An 18,062-nucleotide genomic window follows, 5' to 3' on the forward strand; every position below is an offset into this window, starting at 1 on the left:
GGATCACGGGGGAACTCTTTTGCCTGTGATTGCTTCTCTTATTTGGCCTCGAACGCCATATTTCCCGGCATCCTTTTCTTCCTCGGCCGTATATATCTGGAGTTTCTATTTCGTTCGAAATCACCCTCCATTTCCAGCGAATAGCCGTATTCGGGGCAGGCATGTACATCGTTGGAGAATCGTCTAACGCAATTTACCGTCTGGTCCATGGGACAATCGTCAATCGCTACGATTTCATCTATCCCTCTTTCTCCCATCTTCCCTACTTATCGTCCCGTCTCTGTCGGTACCTCTGTCCAGTCTCTCTGCCATGTGACAGCCAGAAAGCGTGTTCACGCGGAACACTGGTATAGGTATCGCGTCATTGTGAACGGTGCTTTATTTAGGTCGAGTGTCAACAACGAAGCGTGCAAGTACTCTTTGTGGACTCCTCAACAAATAGCACCCGTAAGTACAAAAGCGTTCCACCGTACGATACCGGGATCAACGATACAGAACCGATGATAGATCGATCGAGCACCGTTGAAATTCCATCATCCACTGTCCCTTCCAACCATCTTCTCCCTGCTTGCTCGACGAAATTAATCTGGAAACGGCCGATCTGTGTACAGTCAACCGTGTTTGTGCCTATCAACTGGACGCTGTACCATTTCAATGATGTAGCGATTAATACTTGAGCTGCTAGGCTTAAAATGTTACTCCACGTCACTTCGTTGTTACTTGTGTACCGTGCAATGTTTTTAAATGAAATACCGAGTTCGTATGAGTTAAAGAAAATTGAAGATGTGCAAATTTACTTAGAAACCCTTTAATCAGCAGTCATTTCGAAAATTCTATTTTGTTTCGTTAATTTTATGTAAATTTTAGCTTAAATTGAAAGGCCATATCTCATTCGGATAATAATTTTGGTATTTTCACATTTATATAAGATTTCATGATCCTGAAATTTCACTATTTTCGCAGTTATATAAGGGCGACCGTGAGTATTTGAATCTAAAATAGCTTCCGTGTTTATACATACGAGCGTAATATCTACGAGCACCTTGTATACTTCTCTCTATACTAAAATTGCTATAATTGCGAGTAAATATTTGACTGTACCTCGCCATATTCTCGTATTCTGATTACACCGAAACTTTGACCACGTTGAAGATGTACATAGCAAGACAGACTCATTGCCGAAAATTCTGCGATCGCAGCGCCACTCGAAAGGAGTGGCTTCATATTTCGTTCGTGCCGATATTGGCTACAGTGGCGCTGTACTATAGCAGATTATTCAGTGTCACGGGAAGATTAATGTCCCAGGCAGATTCGTATCAATGAAGCGAAAACAAAAGGTACTCGTGTTCACTTCAAACTCATGCATAGAAATCTTTCAATATCTTACGCCTACAAGTTACGTCTTTGTCATATTCCTACGCACGTCCGAACCGATATATTTCCATGAATATCAATATCATCATCCCAGCTTACCGAAAATCCTTTGTCATCGAAAACCTGGGGAACCGATAAATTCCTCCGTGTTTCGTGCCTTCCGATGAGTTAAGGGACAAATCAGGAGGGGCTGACGTCCCGTTTATACGTACAGTTCGCTTCAGCGAAAGCACTCGGAGTCACTAATTAGAATCTGAAGGGGACGGGTACACCTTTCGGGAAGTACGAGGCTAGGGAACCCTATTGGACGGCCAATACGTGATTTCAGTCCGCGTGGACGGCCGCGGCGTGGCGCGTCGCGTCGTCCAGCCAGTTCAGCTTTCATCTGCGGTTAACCTAGGTTAAAGCGCTTCGCGTATATTCCTCATATCGATCGAGCCGTTGGCGGCGCTGCGCCGCTTTTCCTATAGCCCCGATGAGTGATCTCGTAGAGGAAATGCGGAACAAAAATGAAAGGAAGGGTAAAATCTGTAGCCGAAATGGGACGCGAATGAAGCGAACCGGACGAAAGTGAGAATCAGCTAGCGAGCAATGGGTGGTAGGGGAAAGAATAATATAGAAAAATCCTTTATCTACCATTTTTTTCCACTTACTCTTTACTTCGTTTTTTATCCTTTTTAGGAGCCAAGCGTATCCCCGATAATGAAGAATAATTGGGAAATTCCAGACGGGTGACTGGAATAATTGTGTATGGTCGAAAAGATATGAAACAGAGATTAGAAGTTGATAATGGAAGTTGAACTAAATGTCCAAGATATTAGGGTTTTATAATTGCTCGAGAGCTTATTAGTTCTAATCCTATAGGCACGTGGTAAATTAATATCGATATGGAAAACAATTTCGAAACTGTTCTCTTAAACCAGGATGAACGTGCCCAGCTTTACCTGTAACTCGTGTGAACGAATTCTACGCAGTTATATCGCGTAACAATCAATTAAACGACATCTAATTAAAGTATAAAATTCAAGGAAAAGAACATTTTAGAGCATGGAAGATAATTACCAAATTTTTTACAGAACCTACACAAACACAGTAGATTAGTCTGCATAACCTCTATCACCTGACCGTCTATCACCTGAAGGAAAACAAAATTTGGACCATTAATCATCATCGAAATGTACAATCAGAAATGAAATAACTGCAATTGCAGGTATTCCTCAAACAATCCTGTACCTTAAGAGGCTAGTGCCCTAACAAAGCAGAGCCATCTGGTGGTAGGCTCGCATAAAGAACAGAGAAACCAAAAGTCTCGTTTCAAGACTAATCCCAAAGATGTACAGGATATCGAGGAAGCTATACGAAGAATTGAGGACATTGTTCGGTGAACAAATGCATAAAAATACTTAAGATCAACTGATTATTGAGTCCACAAGATCAAAAGTGTTTTTGCTCGAATCGTTGTCTATTACTACCCTCCTTCCTGACACGATAAAAACACGGGCGCGTGAAAATGAAGAGGAAAGATAAAGGGCAGATTGTTTGAAAAGAGGATCGACCAAGCACGATGCCGAGCGACCGATCACTGGAAGAAAGCAGAGCGAAAGGTTATCGCCAGGCACATAACTGTCGTCTCTGGTATCATCTGCTGCACAAAGCCGTAGAGTATCGTGCCCGGTTATTTCGGTCAATCCTCGGAGAGGAGGCCGTCCGGAAAATATTCACATCGATCTATATCCAGTGACCTCTCTTCAGTTCCCCATCTTCCCCACCCTGATATACGCTCGTACATGTACACGCATTGCTTGCACACAACCGTACAGATTCGTTCACCCTAGTCCAAACTCTTTTTTCTACCACACCTCAGTAAGTTCCTCTCTCCCTTTTTCTTCCTCGATCCTTCTCTTTTACATCATGTCTTCTTCCTCTGTCGCCTATACTCTTGTCAACCTTCCTCCACGGGCTACTCTTCCCGTGTCTCTTTTTCTCTTTGATAGTACACGCGAGACAGGATATTCTATATGAGCCAGCTCAAAGTGCTCTTTCGAACCGCGCACAAGAGCCAAGTCAACCGCATCGCACTTTGGTTCCGCGAAAAGGTTACAAAATGGATCAGCGCACAGAATTGACTATAAATATCATGGCGTCCACGTGGTCGACACTTCTTAATACGATAAATACGATTTTCAACAACTTTTCTCAAACGATGTACACGTGTGTTCTGTTTCGATGGAACTAGTCGAACAGAGAACGTCCAAGAATGAAACATAGGTACTCGTGAAATGTCATGTCCGCGTGTAATACTTATCTCTTATCACATAGGTGAAGAAGCACAACCAAAGAATCCAGGAATAAGTTTCTTTACATATTAAAAAATTTCGTAAGATTATTAAGCTATTTTCTGAACTGCACAAATTATTTTAAACATGAATCACTTTCGCTACAGTTTTTAAAGGAATTGTTTAAAAATCATGTTACAAATGAGAGGAACTATTTTAATTACAATGGAATCCTTCGTTATATTTTTCAGAACCAAAAACCGAAGTCCTGGGTGAACCAGACGTATACATTAATCGAGGTAGCACGATCAACCTGACGTGTATTCTCGTTAGTCCAGAGCCACCAGCCTTCATAATCTGGAATCATAACGATGCCGTAAGTATCTTTCTTCTCGATAAAAGATAAATAATAAGCATTCAACGAGAAAATGTTCATAATTTATAAATAAGTATAAACACGAAAAACGCAATGAAATTGTAATTTACGATGGAGTTCTCGTACGAACTTTATTCGAGTATAATTGATGACCATAGTTCTTGAGAATCTCGCTGCTGTGTGAAATCTTGAAATTTACGATCTGTGTTCTCACGGAAGCATCGAGTGAGTTCTCAGTTTCCGCTTTAATGAAGTTGCTTCGAAATTCGTCATTTCAAGTCCGTCTCTGGCTCGGAATTACTTTGCTTCTACGCGATTTTTTCCTTTCTGTTAACCCATTCTCCAATTCTGATCCAGTCCAGTGCAAATTGTTAAATATTATCACTACTTTTGGAACGTAAGTTTAGAACGTACCAACTATCAGTTGAACATATTTAAAATACAAAATTTGTTAAGATATGTCGTGAATTACTTAAAATGGGTTACTTAAGGTTCGATGTTTCATTGTTCTTCAAAGTTGTAAAGTTGTTTGGTACATAATTACCAAATTTATATTGTTGCATTGGTGTGTCCAAACAATTTCTGAAAAAAGAGTTTTAAAGAAATGAATATAAATATTTTACAAAAATATCGATGCAATTTAAATTCAAAAATTGGTACACGTTACCTAAAAGAAGGGTGCACATTAAACAAGAGATAATTTAAAGCAGGATTTTTGGTATATATATCTAGAGAGAGACACAAATGGAACTTTCTAACTAAACCTGGATAAGATGGGTAATTAAGAAAAGGTACTAAGATTACAGAGATTTCGACTCCCAGCATGAACTGAACGTATTGTGAAGCATGGCAAAGACTAATCCCCTTTGAATCAGTCTCCAATTCTGTGTATTACGGTTGCAAATGGTATCGTTAGTTCCCGACATCTGTTTCCGAGTTTAGCAATCCAAAATACATCTTCAGGTTACTTATCTCAAAAACTCAAAATGTTGTTACGCAATTGTTCCATTATAAAATTACGAATCATCTATGCACAGTGTATAACTTACGACACGAACCGCAACATTCACCAGACCCACAATTTCAAGTAAAAGAGTTACACCTATGTAAATGATGTTACACCTATGTAAATGATTTCCCAATATAGACGCAAGATTTGAATTTCGCGCCATTTGTGCGATAAAGTGTTACCAACAAAGAGAAACATGCAGCCTAACAGCTGACAGTTCAGTGATATCGAAAATGATGCGCTGCATGATGAAACAACACATTTTCATTATTGAGCAATATTCCAATGATAATGAAAGTTTCTTCGTTTTCTATCAAAATTATTTTTTGCGTGAATTTTGGACACCCATTACATGCATTAATTTCGAATGAAGGATCTACATCTGTACATAAAAGTAAAAATTCGACGTCAAACGTTAAAATGGTCCTTAAATTCCTCTACCACGTTCAATGCACACGATCCCTCGATACGAAGTCCATAAATCTCGTGCGGCCATTACAAGACGAGAGCAACCAAAATGGCGCCCGTCAAACTCACGACTTTACCCGAATGTAGCGGTTCGTCGTACGACAGAGAGAGATGAGACGAAGTTTCGTGGGGAGAACGAGTGAAGGAAAGTTTCGTAACACGTCGCACTGGGGCGCAAACCGATAAGGAAGGGAACGCGAATCGTCCCAGAGGAGAACCGGGCGAAATTGCAATCCTTAGATGATAAGGTCGATTGTATCGATCGATCTGCGTCACGAAACATTTCCCGTCCGCAAGGAATCATCGGTGCTGGGGTTTCCTCTTACGCTTCAGTAAACCTCATCCCTTTGATTTCGATTGAATTTCGAGACAGCGTCTCTCTGTTTCGACCACGTGCGAGCGAGGAACGTGTGTTTTCTACCGGTTTACCGCGTGTACCTGCGGATTTGTCCTCGCTACGTCGGGAATCCGGTATACATGTGCGACCACATTCATTCCGCGTGTCTCCTGGTCCCTTTGCGCGTGTGTACGTATACGTTTGTAAATAGAGAAAACCGAGCTGGTCGCAATTAAATTGACTTAACAATTTGTCGGTTGCCTTTTCACTCTGTCTCGTCTATCTTTCGAGCGCGGGTCTAACGTCTATTTTCTCTAGCGTCCGATCGGTACTCCAATGTTGTAGATGAGCAGTTCTCTGTTTTCCTTCCTTTCTTCGTTCTCCCCTTTTTTGTTTTCTAACAACCAACGTGTGTTCATTAACCAACGCTGACCGCGGTACAGGCTGTTTGTTTAACTTAATTAAAACGGATGATCGAGAAATGATTATCGACCGAGGTACCGTAAATGGAGAAAATTAGAAGCTATAGTTTCATGGTAGACGTAACAGACTATAGCTACTGATTCTGTTTAACGGTGACAGTGAGATAGATGTGAAACTTTGTTGTGACTTTGTAATTTAGGTTAACTCAGCTTGTATGTGAAAAGTGGGTATATTTGTATAAAACGAGTAATTGAAGTTAATTATTCTTATTGTTCAATTGGTCTAAATTACCTGTCTCGATATCAACCGTATTAACGTTTATGCTCACTTTTTGGATCAATATTAATTTATCTCTATTGATCCTTATATTAAAATTCATTTATGACACATTGAGATATTTAACAATAGAAAGAGTGAATTGAGTTTGCGTATTATTTAAATATATTCGTTCTGAAGGGTGTATTCTTATTCTATAGACTCCTGAGAAACTTCTTACAAGGTAACTAATAAGGGATAACAGAAACGCAGTGTACCAATTCACTTATACACCCATGTATTCTTCAATATATCAGTAATAACAGAAGAGAAGAATGGGAGGAAAATGCAATCGTGGAACTGTTACATACTATCTTTGTATTTACAACGAGATTCTACTAGCAATCAGGAGAATGTATATTATCTCGTTTGCTGGCAGTGCACTTGTACTTTATTGAGAAGTTTACTTGTGTAGTCAATGAAATTGAAGAAAATTGTATTGCTCAGGATAGACCTGGGTCACTAGTTTGTCCCCGCTTTAAATTTCGCGTTTGTAGATATTCTGTTCCAACGGCGTGTTATTTACCGATTTGTCTGGTTACATTTCATTACGTGATATTCCAGGTCAACTTGTTTTTTGCAAATATCGAGAAGTATATCGTCGAAGAAAGATGACATAGATCTGAAGTAGCTAGGAAAAATCGTCATGCTAGAAATATTTTGACCGGTAAATTTATAGCTTTGAATATAGAAATATTTTTTAGAAGGAATATTTATTATTTCATTTTCTCGTATCAAAATCGGCACGAACGACAACGGAATATTAAATTTATTGTCTGAGAACTCGTGCTAATTTTTATTAGCACTGATAGTACCAATTGATTTGGTACGTCTTAATCGGCTTATCCGAATGAAATCCTATTAAGCAATGGTTAAACGAAATACAACATCTCTACTTATTTATGCGGCGATCGTGGAAGATTGCCAAAAGGACAGGGCAAAGACGTTGCCAAATCGGTTTCTATAGTATTACGACGACAGAAATAAAAGCGCATTCCCCGGATTTGTAACTCCCATTTGTTCGCAATAACGGGAACTGTTAACCGATCTTGTTCGATACGATTTAACGCTTTGCACTCCTGTCGGCTTGTCGTTCTTGTCAAGCGTCCTTTATTCCTCAAAATCCAACGATCGTTCCATAAATCAGAGGAATTTTGAAGAAACTTTCCGTAGAAATGTAACGATAGATTAGCGTGAACGATAAAATCGTGAAAGATTAAAACAGTAAAACGTGTTCCAGAAACGCAATTACAAGCTGGACCATTCCAACGAATGCCAAACCATTACGTCGATTGCAGGTACAAACGGCCCACGAAGTAATACAAACTTTCCGTTTGTCTGTAATCGATTTCTGTTAATCGTTTAAGTTTCATTACCTCGCTGCGACGAACTTCGCGAAACTTAGGCTGACGCAACGAAAGTTCGAACCCCATTCGATTTCGACTTGTAACTTTTATCGGTTGGTTTTACCACGTTCGAAACTTCTCGAATCATCTTAAATATGGGTCGTGTCTGCATTTAACGAAATACATAGTATAATGGTTCCTGGAGGCGTTCGAACGCTATACATGTAGGGATATACTTTTGATTGGCGAATATAAGGAATAGGAGATATTGCTTAATTCCAATATATATTTTATTACGAGCTGAAAGAGACTGAGGAGTAAAGTACAAACTAAAAGATTAGACTAATAACTGAACTATGATCACGCAACTCACACTGGCACGTCGACTCTTCAAACTCCGTAAAGGACTCTCTGTAAACGACCCAAAACAACTGTCCTAGGACAGTCCTTGCACCCCCATTTAAATCTTGCACTCTGTCTTCTTTCATACTCATGCTTTCTTTCTCGATCACGCATTTCCCATAGCCTCGCTCTTGGTGGGTCAGGTACCCTAAACACTCAGGCGCCTTTCGGTCTCTACTTGCATTCCATACAGTCATAAATATCCCGTTCATTCGATCCCTGCACACGGTCACTCGTCCTTGCACATGCTCTCCAGATGTTACTCTAAACATTTGGTCTGAACTTTAGGCTACCGTTTACTGCCCGTCATCAGCTATCAAGTGTTCCTTTGCTTAAGATTAGAGGATTCCTCTGAAATGCAGCGTTCGATCACTTCCACGTGCCATGATATATCGTCCTCGATTCCGGATTGTTCCTGGAAAATGGATATTCATGAACATTTGTACAGCACAGCTGAAGAATTTGAAGGAGAAGCAAACTTTTTACCTTCTTCGTGTCATACTGTACGAACATGCGATACGCCAGAAATTTCTCGAGCATGCGCACGAAGAGCGTGGACAAATGTAGCGTCTCGTCTCGCTTCCTCGATTTTTCTTCTTTATCTTCCGCCAACACTTATTTACACGACACGAGGGAAAGGGAAAAGGGGGAAGAGGAAAAAAAGGAACGTGAATGTTTGTCCTGTGACAGCGCACTTTCAAAGCAACGTTATTTGCACCTCATACGCACCAACACGAGCGAGAATGGTCTTCCGTGCGGTGCACACCACAGTCGACGACAGGCCGCTTTATTTACAACTGTTTACCTGTCGGATACAATTTCAGGCTCGGATGTCTGCAAAAAGCTCGGAACCAGTCCTCGAGGGGGGAGGTCGAAAGCTCGTGTTACCTTCATGCGTGACTTGCCACGAAAAACGCGCTATTTCCCGGCATCGGCCGCTGCAAATAAAGGTGGACACATTTCATCGCCTTTGTTCTCTCTACGATGTAACGCGAACTTTGGCTTTTCTCATGGAAAAATGTCGCAAAAGCGTGCGATACACCCGACCACGTAAAATACCGCGGAAACGAGAACGTCACGTGAAAAATGACGAAAGTTTGAACAGTGGCGAATGAAACGTGATGATGAAGATTAGTTGTCCACCTCGTGCCGTATTTGTCCATCCTGGTGCTATTTGAAGAAACGGTTGTACCTGCTTCGAATGTTCCTTCGAACCGGAGATTCTTGAATTGTGCAACGAAATTTTGTCTCCAAAGTACGGGGTGTCTCATTAATCCATTCATATGATATTCGGCAAGGGTTCAATATCCAACGCGAAACAATCGCTGTCGTTTCGATCCATGTTTCTTTCGAAATGATTAGGAAACACGAGACTTTCGGATGCACTAATTTGACGTCTAATAAACATGGGATTTAAAAAGCATTCTCGCATCGGGGTTAAAATTGTTTCCAAGGTATTTTCCAGGTGGAACAAACAACCTTGCCAGGATGCGAGTACAACAGTGTCAGTAATAAGAACTTCGTGCTCTAACAACGTTACCGATACAACCACGATTTTTAGAAACACTATTTTTTCGTTCGCTGTTCGCTTTAGAACGTATCGGTCTAGAGCTGGCGAGAAATCGCAAAATAAAAGGCAATCTTGCGGGTGCAGTGGCAGACTGCTACCTCTGCCCGAGCTGAACAAATGAGGAAACAATTGGACGACGGAACAAGAATATCTCTAACCTCGAATTGGAAAATAAATTTTGTAGAAAATGAGACGGGTCTATGGGAAATGTTGGCCATGACAGGATGAGCGCTTGTTCTTGTCATTTATACGTTTGCAGCTGGTACAAGGAAAGACTTTGTGGTGAATTTTACAATCATTCGTTGAGGATAAATAATTCTAATTGTCCAAGTATATTTAGACATTTACATCGCATTACTTACACCTTTCTCACGCGACGACAAAGACGATGAATATCCCAACGCTGTACCTAATTGCTGTACATTTATTTTTATCCTACTTTGATATTTCCTGAATACGTGTTAGATTTACCGTGTAATAAAATTTACAGAAATAATAGTAAGACGTTTAGAAAAAGGGCTAAAATAAAGAAGAATTCGTTAGAGGCAGCTGTACCACAGGAACTCGAAATAAAACCAGGGAAACTTAAGTAGAAATACAGAAGCAGGAGTTACATATCTCAATCGACTGATTGCACGTTAAAACATTTTTCACTCCCGCGTCGTTATCCAAAGAAATAACTTTAATTTCGCACGTAGTATTTATCACGATAAATTGAGTCTGGAGTAATCTCCGAGAGTCTCCGACGTTCTGAAGCGATTTCGCGTAATAAAGAGAGCGTTGGAGTGATCCTGAAGGATTCAATCAATGCTGAAAGGCTATCGATTTAAATGAAGTAGATAAATTAAGATAAGATCTGGATGAGGTAGGAGAAAAAAAGAGGAGTTGTGGAAAAGCGAGAGGAGGCGACATAAGTCATGGGAAAAGTGATGGTCGCAGAGAGAGACAGAGTGGATTCCGGAACAAGGGAGTCGTTATCGGGGCACGGGAGAAGACTGATAAGACAAAAGTAGTAACGTGCTGGGTGGAAACCATTCCAATGGACCATTGAGTCCAAGATGTTCCATCGAGTCTTCTAAGATTCCTATGGGACGACGATTTCTCCTATGAACGCGTAATGGGGATGACGAGTATCTCTCTTTCTCTGTCTCTCTCGCTCCCTCGCATTTCCGTTTCGCCTCTGCGAGGCCGTACAAACTGTGATTCAACGCGCATTTAAAACTTGTTCAAATTACGAGCACGTGGAATTATCTACTTCGTTGAATTGCACTGCTCTGTTCGTTGACGTTCGAATAAAGATCTCGGAAATTTCACCATCTGCAATCGTGAGACAGTAAAATCCTGATTTCCTCGTTCTTTCATAGATCAGTCGTTTTCATTTGCGTCATCTCTCATCGAATTTCTGGTGACGCTGTCTAATCCCTGAAAAACGAAGCGGTCTCCCGAACTCTTACTTATTTCGGAAGGAACCGAATTTAAAATAATATTTCTTCGCAACGCGGAAGAAAAATGTTGAGAGATATCTCGTAGTGGAAAGTAAGGAAGATTCCTCGCGTTGTTAAAAGTGTGAACGTTGTTCGGATGCCTGAGCTGTTTTCGTGTTTCCTTTGGAAATTTGTTCACGCCCGCTATTTCGTGCCGGTGTTTCCTTGGTGAGAGAAATTTTTAAGACGCAGGGGAATCATCGAAAGTTTGATACGTATGTACGTCTATATTTACTTTCGGGATTTTCCTTTGTTTCACTTTTGATATTGTTCTCCTCTTGTGTTTCAACCCGCGATATTGTTGTGCAAATATTCGTTCCGATATTATTGTAGTATATTATTTCTTACGGTCTCTTGTGGAATATTGGGTTTAACAAAATTTGCCTTGAAAAATTGATCTATGTACAATCTAGGAATTTGAATATATCGTAACACGGAAGCTGAAAAATTTTTATCGAGCGATATTTAATCAAATATTTGTAAAAAAAACGTCATTGTATCTATATGCACATATATTCAGGTACGCGGACATCATTTTACAATGGCGTTTTTACTCCGCTAATTTTTATTCATAAAATGATTATTCATGCTTATATAACTAGGAATTGTTTAAATTCATAGATAACCATATGATTGTTATGTACACCATAAAAGAAGGAATTAGAAGATTGAGTGTTGCGTATAATACGATAAAGAATAATTTTCTTATTTTCATTATCGTTGTTATTTCCTTTTATATAAAGATACCAATCATTTATTTTTTATTTATAGGATTTTCTAGCTCTTTATTTAAAGGGTATTAACATACCTTATTCTCTAAGTCTTTAATTCCCTAAGTTGAAGAGCTGTTACAGTTAGAAATTATCCTGACTGTGCACTGTTATTTTTACTGGTTAAAAATTAGAGAATTAAGTAATTTCGGATTCTAATTTATACTCTTCCCACAGCCAAAGTAGGGAAGGAAATGGTACTGGTGATTTCCAAGGAAAGAAAATAGAAACTGGTGATTGGTCGATGTAATTTTAAACCAACCTCCTAGGAAAGTGGAGGAGTGAGAAAGCATGGTAGGTGAGTGCTCGTGGCGAGCACCAAAAAAGGAGGAAGGTTCTGATTTTAAGGTAGGTCGACTGTAATTGGGGTGCGCGATGCTCCATTGTACAGAAAATTAGGAAGAGGATTTTATAACTATGTTTTAACGACCACAGGACTGGTCTTTTCTAATTAAGTGCTTACCCTCCGTGTCGTTAATAGCTTATTTTGTCGCTAAGAGGATTATCAGAAATTTTTAAGAGGTTTAAGGATAGGAGAGGTTTTAGCTGTCCAAGAAGATACGAAAGCCTAACGAAGTGGAAATTTCGTCGCTTGATGCTAACAAATTTTTGTTCATTCGCGTTATTAACTTTGAGCTCGTTCGAGTTGTGGGTTATATAGCAAATAACTAATTTGCATAATTCAATTTTTCTTGTTCAATTCACGTTTTACAAATTTCATGAGTACAACTGAAATATAATGATACGTATTATACAAGACTTAAGGTTGAAATGAAAATTTAAGCTATTTCTAAAACTCTACTGTCTTTAACTACCTGCAGTTTTGCAATAGGAAGCTTTCCCACAGCAAAAGCTTCGTTTCGAAGGAAGAAAAAATTAGAAATAATTATTTACTTATTCGTACAGTAGTTTCAGTCACTTAGTTATATCATATTCGTGGAAACGAATCCAAATGATACATTGCGGGTTATCAATATTCTCCTGAATGGAGCCACTGTAGCACGAAGAGCTAAACATCGTAAAATATCGTGCAACATCGTATATCGTCGTACATCATCATACAGAAATAATGTTTGTTAAATTCGTGCACGAAAATTGTATAATTTCTCGAGAAATAAATTGTTCGCTTAAATATTACAAATATAACACGTTAAACGATTTGACTACAAAGCGATCGTGACGAATACACGCAAAATAATTGACGAATTGTAACAAGGGACTTTTACGTGACACACAACAGATGTGGCTTGAAATTTCAGTTTTTTACCGGTACAAAAGTTCGGCCTCGGGTGTGCTGGGTCGCGTTGAACACGAACGAGGAGATGAAACGTGTGCGTCCGTTATTAGCCCGTCGTACACGAGGCTCGGATTAACCGTGCACTTTCCAGTGAAAGTTTCGCATATTATTCTGCGTTATATCGCGGACTAGATAACAGAATGGCAGGAAGAGAGCACGGCTTATCGTGCTCGTGGATTACAACTTTCTCGTCCGATTAATCATATTTCGAACAACTGAGGAGACCCATGTTCTGAAATGTGAAACAAGAGAAAGAGGTCTACTGTTTATTTATTATCGATTAACTGGAAATTTTACCTAATCGTGTCCGAACAAATGGATACAAAATTCGTTACCTTGTTATTGAAACTTTATTTTGAAATTAATCCGTGAACGTGTCCCAACGGAATTCCTGTGACTAATGAAATGTAACGGAATAAATTCAAATTGGCTTTACAACATTTTTTTCTGATGCGAATATGTGCCACTTTTATCAAATTTTACATCCCTATTGGCCAATCACGAATTTCATTAAATAGCTATAGTCAGACAATCTCGAGCTTAGGATCATCGGGCAAGCATTAATGTCTAAAATGCTCGTGCATGTACTTGAAGCGCTTTTGTCGTTTATTTACGTGAAATTTCAAGATAATAGCGACAGCCGCGAGGAAAAAAGAAATCCGAGAACGAGTTGCAAGAAATTTCGCAAAGGGTGTCCTCCCTTAAGACGGCCTTAAGATGGCACGTAAGAGCAGCGCACCGAAGGCTCGAGCTGCAGATCATTTATTTAGAAATCCGTCTCGGCTCTGACGACACCGGCTCCGCTTCTAGCTCCCTCACCAGCGAACATCGACCCTCGCGACCCCTGTTAAAGAGACACTCGCGAGGAACGTCGAGTGGAACAGGCGCAGGATAAACAGAACGTTTGCAGGGCCCGACACTGTGTACCACGGCACGTTCGGACGTTTCTCCGTGTTAGCCTTTCTGAATCTATGTGCACAGACGCTCGAGAAAGAGGACGTAGAAATCTAAGCGAAATCGTGACGGGCGAATTTGCAGTGCAGAAAATAAAAGTACGATGAGTGAAGAAGTTTCGTAACAAGGAACTGCAATATCGTTGCTGTTCCTCCAAAGTCGCTGACTATGTGCTTGAGGAAATAGCGAAAGCAATCTTTCACGGTTGAAAGATGTCTAGGTACGCATGCATGGATAAACGTATCGTTATTATTTATTAGTAATACAGTTTCCAATTAGATTCAAAATTTTATTACAATTATGTAAAAATAACAATGTGACGGTGTCTTTTAATTTTTATTTTGCATTAGGAAAGTATTGTAGATAGATTTCCAACACTTTTGCATGAATCGGCATAAATTTATTGTACCGTTTGTAGAAATACAGCCCCCCGTATATATGACCACCTTTGGTCCCGATCGTTGGCCATATATGCGGGGGGTCTTATATTCCCAAATATATCGATTTAACGTTGTGAAACATTTTATACTGAATGTTTGCCCAGTAATCATGAATATCAATACTGTTTTTTCCAACGGCAATGACAATTTTCCTCTTTTAATACATTTTATGCAAGTTACTTAACACTGTTTTTCCCACCTATTAAATAAGTTAAAATTGCCAAAAATTTCGTAACTTATTAAGGAAATGTTTATTTAAAAACTCAATGAATATGCTGGTGCAAAAAACAGACGGGTATCGAGATCGAAAGTTTCGAAACAAAAATAAATTTCAGACTGTTCGTAACTACTTAGGTATGCATATAACGGAGTGAAACAGCAGTATTTTCCCGTTCGTATTCTACAACTTCTTTCCCGATTAGCAACTTCCGACGACATAAAAAATAAGTGACACAGGGGATAAGAGAGAATTTTACCCTACTGTCCGCGTATCAACGTTGACTCAATTGTGACGGACGTCTCGATGTAGTCCCGAAAGCCTATCTCTCCCACTCCCTCCACCAGCAATTCCAACTTGCCAACCGTCGAATAAAAGGGAGGAAGTTGCCACGTGGATCGTCCCCGGTCGTTCTCCTTCATTTCATGTCTGTCTTCACATTTCAGAGTATTCGACTGTTCGTGTCGCTGAAAGAACCCCCTTTCCGATCTTTGTTACAGATAATCACCTACGACCCGACCAGAGATGGCGTATCCGTGATCACGGAGAATGGTAACATGACCAGGAGTTTTCTGCTAGTGCAGGACGCTAAACTGTCAGACTCTGGCCGTTATACCTGTAATCCCAGTAACGCTCAACCAAAATCAATCACCGTTCACGTACTCAATGGTGAGTGATATCCGACTTAATTACGACCTTTAACCTACTCGTAATCGAAAGGAAACGGCACAGTAGCGACGAACAGCTCTTTTGCTATTCGGATCATTAGCGGACGGATTCTTAAAGTCGGACGGGAATTAATAAACGTCGTGAATTTCTTGAGAGCGTAGAATTTCTTTTATCGAACGGATTAATAACGATAGAACGAAGACGAGCTTTTCCTGAATATTAATTTAAAATTGATGAACGTCAAAGCAAAGGTCGGCTAAGGGGAAGGCGCTAGGGGAGGATGTACGGAGAACGGAGGATCTGCCTTCGACATACGCGTTTAATTAATGAATCCTCTTCATTGCGTTGGTTAGCAGAAATTCCGGGTAAAGCACCAACACGATCAAAGCTCCGTGTTCGTGCGTTTAAACGTATTTGCACGTAACGCATAGTTGAAACGACTAAAAATATATTGACGTGTGCATACGTCTATACGAATAAAAGCGTTAATGCGATGGCTACGCAGCTTTAGTATCGGACTTAGTCAGAGCTTAAGGAGGTATTCTAGTAATTATATAGGAATCAACTTATTTGGAATTTTTTCTCAGGAAACTATGATACGCTTTGTTATGCAATTTTTGAAGTGGGATTAGAAACGAAAGAAAAGGAAAGAAATCAGCTATTTTAACTCTTCAAATCAGAACACCCCTCTAATTCATTAAAATTAGACTCGGCTATATGAAATTGAGATACGACCGGAAACTACGACGACTTCGACCATTACGTCTCTACGTTTCTAGCTAGAAATGTTAACTCTACTTGGACGACGTACGACTGTACGAATATGCTATTACTTTGTGGCGACCCTAAAGTTCACGTACTTCCCACTAGAAGGATTTTATAGTCTCTTCAGCGAGAATTGAAATATGAGCCCATATGACCAAAATATCAGACCTGGACCCGAGCTGATCCAGGCGTAAGATGTAATATTTCGAGTAAAATTTTCACTGGGCCTATAGGCAAAGGCTTCTAAAAGTCGACCCTCAACATCCAAGTTTAGCAGCCACTTATCTACATCTTCACCATTGATCACGTGACTATTTTGTTTCTATCACGACGACTATCGTTCTCGCCTTACTGGCGAGTTCACCAACAGGCCCAGGACGAACGCATCCCTTTCTTGCGTCCCTTATACCTCCTACCTATCATAGCAATACGGCCATCAGGATACCAACTAATAAGCACCATAGGAACTACGAGACACTATATGACCTCATGGGGGTGTCCCTACCAATTCTCCTGCCAATTCACGTTGAACAGAATGTAGAACCCTCTGTGTCCTATAATTAGAAGTTCTTGACTTCTCTATAACCTCCCGGCATTTAAGGCACGGGTCTGATAGAGAGCCTTACCTGATGACGAGCCCACTAGCCGACCCCGGACGAAACGCATCATCTTATCCTTTTCCTCCCCTTGTTCAACGAATAGTCCCCTTCTCTTTAATGCGAACAGCACGCCTCAAGTTTCACAGACACGACCGCTGCCTTCAGAAAATTTTAGTGTTGTCCTCTGTTTCAGGAGAGTATCCCGCGGCAATGCAGCATGGTGGACAAGCCAAGCAACCAAGGCTCTACTCCCTTCTCCTCTGTCTGTGTCTGCTGCTTTACTAACCGTTTCACCCTGAAACGATGCTCCTCTTCCTCCATCGCGTGGACAAACGGTGAACGGGAAAGACTTCTTACCGTCAGATCCGCCGATCGAGGATCGACTGGTGCGCCCTCAAAGAAAGTACGCGCGTTCGTGCAACCAGGAATCGCACGGTGGTGCAGTGACGTGGTAAACGCCGATCGCAACGCCGGCACGTCGATAATGTTAGTGTGGACGAACAAAAAAGTGTACGAATGATGGCGTGTCGACGGTCGATAAGCGACCATAGAAGTTCGACGACGTTGAAACTTTCGACTCGATACGAACCAGCAGCGAATCGCGTGATTGCCCCGAAGCATTATGTCGTGGACTGGTACGCGCATCATGGAGAAGTTGCGAGACCCTCAACATCCAAGTTTAGCAGCCACTTATCTACATCTTCACCATTGATCACGTGACTATTTTGTTTCTATCACGACGACTATCGTTCTCGCCTTACTGGCGAGTTCACCAACAGGCCCAGGACGAACGCATCCCTTTCTTGCGTCCCTTATACCTCCTACCTATCATAGCAATACGGCCATCAGGATACCAACTAATAAGCACCATAGGAACTACGAGACACTATATGACCTCATGGGGGTGTCCCTACCAATTCTCCTGCCAATTCACGTTGAACAGAATGTAGAACCCTCTGTGTCCTATAATT

General features: G+C 40.6%; 1 protein-coding gene across 2 annotated transcripts in view; it reads left to right on the forward strand.

Annotated features, from left to right (window-relative positions):
* LOC108552969 (protein turtle homolog A) overlaps positions 1 to 17,701 on the forward strand; it is a 208,169-nt gene extending 190,468 nt beyond the window's left edge. The window contains exons 3-5 of one of the 2 annotated variants that reach the window (XM_017907725.1): positions 3,902 to 4,026; positions 15,559 to 15,727; positions 17,285 to 17,701. In XM_017907725.1, the coding sequence (XP_017763214.1) occupies positions 3,902 to 4,026; positions 15,559 to 15,727; positions 17,285 to 17,376 (386 nt within the window). In that variant the 3' untranslated portion in view covers positions 17,377 to 17,701. The remainder of the gene's footprint in view (positions 1 to 3,901; positions 4,027 to 15,558; positions 15,728 to 17,284) is intronic. The other variant, XM_017907802.1, reaches the window with a different exon arrangement.
* Positions 17,702 to 18,062: the final 361 nt, after the last annotated feature.

Source organism: Eufriesea mexicana, unplaced genomic scaffold (assembly GCF_001483705.2).
Source record: "Eufriesea mexicana isolate 0111107269 unplaced genomic scaffold, ASM148370v2 scaffold4744748211, whole genome shotgun sequence".
NCBI lineage: Eukaryota > Metazoa > Arthropoda > Insecta > Hymenoptera > Apidae > Eufriesea > Eufriesea mexicana.